Raw genomic sequence first — 4,980 nt, forward strand, 5'->3', positions numbered from 1 at the left:
TCACCCTTGGATTTTGCGGGATGGGTCAAGAGCTTTTTTAGTGCCACACTCACCCAACAATAAAGACTGAGGCAGTTTTTACTGTCAGTATTTGTGGTCTATCTGAGTACAGCAGTGGTGTGTCAGAGGCAGGGACGGACCAGCAGCCATGGATGATGTATATAAAGCAGCGGTGAGTACAGAGTATGCCAAGTTAATATGTTTATTTGATTTTCTATCTAATGATAATTGGCTTTGAGGTGATTATTTCTAAAGCACGTAATAAATAGGAAATCTGGGGACAGATCTGATCCTTGTATGTTGTTCCTCTATAACAATAAAAAGACAAATACATACAACACACTCTGGCATGCATGTATTTGAAGTTTAAAGGCCACGGTGACAGCTGTAACAAGAACTCTGCTCCTGTAATTCCAAAGTCAAGAGCAAAACCACCCACATTATAGTAAAAATCCTTTACAGCGGCCCTGCAGTAACTACCTCCTTTGCGAAGCTAGAACAATAAGCAGTGATGAAAATTACACAATACAGTTCATCACATTTTCAGGCTTTGACAGCTTTCGTTGAGGACACTGAAGTCACATCCTTGTTTTTTCTTTATGGGTGGAGAGTTACATTTTATGTTAAAAACATATATATGTTTTAGAATGATTATATTTAAATACATTTTATATATATATATATATATATATGTGGTTGTGGTTTGTGATTGTTTGTAATGATCACTAACTGGAGTTTATTGTGCATATTCCAGTGATGACCACAGTGTTAATGTTTGTTTTTTGTAAAAAAAATACAATGTGTATGTTTAAAAGCACAAAATTAAGAGTCTGTGTGTGTGTTCATTCAGTTTGTATGACACTGAAACAATAGGTGTGACAGAGCACAGAGTGACATGCTGCTGTGGTTAGGTCATATTTCTGTGCCTGACAATAGAACAAAGAACAGGTGGACAGTTTAGGGCGAAAAAGAGAAGGGACAGCTGATGGCTATTAAAACAAATGGGTGTCACCAGACACCCCCACCCCACCCCTGTAGTGACATTGCAATCCCTATTGCAGCACAGACTGGAGGTGATCAGTACATTTGCTGAGTTATAGTTCAGCTCCAAGTGTAGAGTGGAAGAGGGAAGTGAGCTACTGTAAAAAAACACAGTGATGTACACAATGTTCATTCAGATTTGATCTTCTTACAGGTTGAAAACTTGACAGAGGAACAGAAAAATGGTGAGGAAACTACTATTGCTATGACTTACACACCTTTATGTATCTACTGCAACTGAGAATACTCTATCACTTATCTGCTACTGTGACTGCTACTACTAACAATGTAATGTAAATTTTGCTTTCACATTTGTGTCTACAGAAACAACAAAAAACATAAACACAATAAAAATATGCATGTATACTACTTCTGTATTACTGAATATGAATTATATATTATTGAGTACAAGCACATGTGGGCCCCTCAGTAAGAGATTTATCAGTGAGGGGCCCACTGATCTTTGACTGGTGGTTTCAACTGCTGGAACTAGGGACTAAATTTGGTTCCTGGCCCATAAAAGGTGTCCGCACACTGAGTGCCACTCAGATTAATATTAGGAGGAGGGGCAGACATTTCCTGTAATGTTTATTGACGTTAAAAATATCTAGTCTGAGCAAGAGCTAATGAATAAGAGTGGCAAATGAATGAGTATAAAACACCCACAGACTGACTCACAGCTTTGGAAAATAGCAGAGAGTCTGTAAAATTCAAGGAACATGAAAGATCCAAGTCAAAGATAATGTGCCTACCAATGCCCTCCTAGTTGATGCTTTTCCCAAACATGACAATGTTTTGGAATGACTGTTTAGATCCATTAGATTCCCTGGGATCCCATTCAGAGGTAACACCACATGAGAGGGAATACTTTATGTTCTTAGGCTGGAATGCACAGATGATCTCCCTTAAGAATGACAGTGGATGATTAGAAGAGACATTGGGATGTCTAACACTCAGTCACTGTATGTGTACTATAACAATCACACAGTAGACTTGGTTCTCCTGATTGGGAGATTGCCAAAGGGCAAACATCTTTTTGAGTCACAGAGGAGGTTGTAGTTAACATCCCGAAGGGCGAAAATCTTTCAGTCTTCTCTCATGAGGAACAGTTGCTTTTGCGCTTCCCACTGAGCTGGACACAGGCTGTCTTGATCTCCAGCTCAGAATGCTTGGTGATATCACCAGAGTCTCCGTGTTAACACAGTGAAAGATGTCAGGTCTCAGGAGATCAGCAGTTTCACAAATACTCAAACCAACCTGTCTGGTACCAAAGTTACTGACCAAAGGTGGTCAAAGTTACTGAGATTACATTTTTTCCACATTCTTATGTTTGATGTGAACATCAGCTGAGTCTCCTGACCTGTATCTGTATGATTCCACACATTGCACCGCTGCTACATGACTGGATGATTGGATAACTGCATGAATAAGCAGGTGCACAGCTGTTTCTAATGTCTAATCTAAAATCCAGGTGTTCAGTGTATGATTTTAAATGACCCCCTCAAAATTTGTGTGCCTTTTTGAGTAAGTTGAACAATGATCAGACGGTAACAGCTGCTGTGTCTCTTCCAGAGTTCAAGGCTGCATTTGACATCTTCATCCAGGATGCAGAGGATGGCTGCATCAGCACCAAAGAGTTGGGGAAGGTGATGAGGATGCTGGGACAGAATCCCACACCTGAAGAGTTACAGGAGATGATTGATGAGGTGGATGAGGACGGTACGTCAGCATCAATACGTGTCACATCACTGCACTGTAGACGTACAGTGATATATGATGTTGAGAAACTAAGTCTTCATAATATCATGGTACATATTCACAGGCAGTGGCACAGTAGATTTTGATGAGTTCTTGGTCATGATGGTCCGCTGCATGAAGGAGGAGAGCAAAGGAAAATCAGAGGAGGAGTTGGCTGAACTTTTCCGTATGTTTGACAAGTAGGTTTCTCTCTGTATTTCTGCTCACACACTACAAATTCTACAAAATTAAAAGGAAATGCCGGTAATATAAGAAAAATCAGTGGTGACTCCCACTAGTAGATTGACGGATGATGTTTTAAATATCACTAAAGTCAAATATAACCGTCTTGATCTTAAGCAACACCCAAACCCTCTCTAGAACAGACCATGTTACTGTGTTAGAAAGACATTTTGTTGTGTAGCGCAGTCAGGTTCATCTCAGCAGACATTCCAGATAAGTATAAGGCTGATTCCTTTATCCTGTGTTGAGGAATGGAGATGGCTACATCGATTTAGAAGAGCTGAAAAACATGCTGGACTCCACTGGAGAGTGCATCACAGAAGACGACATTGAGGAGCTGATGAAGGATGGGGACAAAAACAATGATGGCAAAATCGATTATGATGGTATGTTATCCAGCACATTAAAAACACAATGGTAAACAACAAACACCAACTCTATGTCCTGCAAGCTATGCTTACATGTGGAGGTTCTGCATTTTTAATTAAGATTTGCAGGAAACATAACAACAAATCCTGCAAACTAAACAAAATACATTCCTTTGTCATCAATTTCCAAAATGATACTTGTATCTTGTTAGTTACTGAGAGTCTGTGTTTCAAGTGTGAACAAATGACCAGAGCTCAGAGCCCAGTTTTTATTATAATACTGTCCATATAATACTGTTCTCTAATATTTGAAGAACAGAGTTACAGTTTTTAACCTGCAAATCAAAACTTGTCTTTCAACTAGTTGCAAGATAATGATTAGAACTAAATGATTTGATTTGATTTTCCACTTGGGGACAGAACTATATGCAATCTGAAAATCACACACATTAGACATATTATGGCCTTACATAGTTAACTGTTTGCAAATAATTGCTTGTTTACACATCCTGAGGACACAGAGCAATAATAGCATTCATTTGACTTGTTAGCGTGTTGGTGTCCACCTACTGAATTAAGTCCAGTGTTCATTCTCTTTTCAGCTTTGGTTTTGTCTCCACCACCTCCTGAGAAAAAATACCTGGCTCCAGTTAAATGGAGTGGGCACCTAAAAATATTTAGTTCCTGTTTTGGGAAAGATTGTGGTCATTGTTAATATAAAGATATTTCAATGATGACTCTTAGAGACAGGAAGTGAGCTGCCAGTATTAAAGGCATTCTTACTGTTTGCTGCACCACATGGCAAACTGAATTAAATGGGAATGTGTATCCCTAGATAATACAGAGTTGCCAGTCATGTTGCTGGCCACTCATCCTCAGATGTTTTTTCATTATTGCATTTCCTCATCAACCAGATGAAATGTTTGGACACCAAAATGTACCATCATACAAGAGAATACATCTGCTGTTTCAGTGGTTATAAATGCACCTTGTGTATTCGCTCTGTAAATCATTCAATGTTTTCATTCGAACATCTCCATCATCAGCCACATGTCATATATCTTCACTACACATTAACACACACACACACACACACACACACACACACACACATATATATATGTATATATATATACATGTTGACTTTGTGCGTTCTCCCTGACAGAGTTCCTGGAGTTCATGAAAGGTGTTGAATAAAGGATTCAGCTGAAGCTCTCACACTGCAGCATCTATGTTCACTTCAGACAACATCATCTAAGTCCCTTCCTGAGGACATGTTTCCAGCTTTCTGTCTGCTTTTAACAATAGTAACAACACACCTGTCCTCAGCAGACACCTGTCCTGTCAGGTACTCGTACACAACACTGCCAAGGGCCTGAAAGCTTTGCCTTGCACCAACTGTAATAATGTAAAAGCTATTTTCAATAAAAAGATTTTCATAATTGTATATTTTTTCTGTCATAGTATGTGATGCAATGTGTTCATTAAACCGTACTTTACATCAGAAAAACAACAGAACTTATAGACTGGGAGATTTTAGATCGCAAAAACCTGAAGGTTTTCAAAGGTGACACAGTGTAGTTGATTATTG

General features: G+C 39.0%; 1 protein-coding gene across 1 annotated transcript; it reads left to right on the top strand.

Moving 5' to 3' along the window:
• LOC108900474 (troponin C, slow skeletal and cardiac muscles) lies at positions 1 to 4,836 on the top strand. Its single transcript, XM_018701539.2, has 6 exons — positions 1 to 172; positions 1,196 to 1,226; positions 2,614 to 2,760; positions 2,864 to 2,978; positions 3,271 to 3,407; positions 4,555 to 4,836. Exons 1-6 carry the CDS (start codon positions 149 to 151, stop codon positions 4,584 to 4,586), a joined length of 486 nt encoding a protein of 161 aa, XP_018557055.1. The 5' UTR covers positions 1 to 148; the 3' UTR covers positions 4,587 to 4,836.
• The last annotated feature ends 144 nt before the right edge of the window (positions 4,837 to 4,980 follow it).

Source organism: Lates calcarifer, linkage group LG6 (genome assembly GCF_001640805.2).
Source record: "Lates calcarifer isolate ASB-BC8 linkage group LG6, TLL_Latcal_v3, whole genome shotgun sequence".
In the NCBI taxonomy this organism is placed as follows: domain Eukaryota; kingdom Metazoa; phylum Chordata; class Actinopteri; family Centropomidae; genus Lates; species Lates calcarifer.

Excerpts from the sequence above, each read along its gene's own strand:
- LOC108900474 (XM_018701539.2), top strand. The coding sequence starts at position 149 with ATGGATGATGTATATAAAGCAGCG. Across the intron at positions 173-1,195 it reads ATGATGTATATAAAGCAGCG|GTTGAAAACTTGACAGAGGA; the intron begins GTGAGTACAGAG and ends ATCTTCTTACAG. Across the intron at positions 2,761-2,863 it reads TGATGAGGTGGATGAGGACG|GCAGTGGCACAGTAGATTTT; the intron begins GTACGTCAGCAT and ends ACATATTCACAG.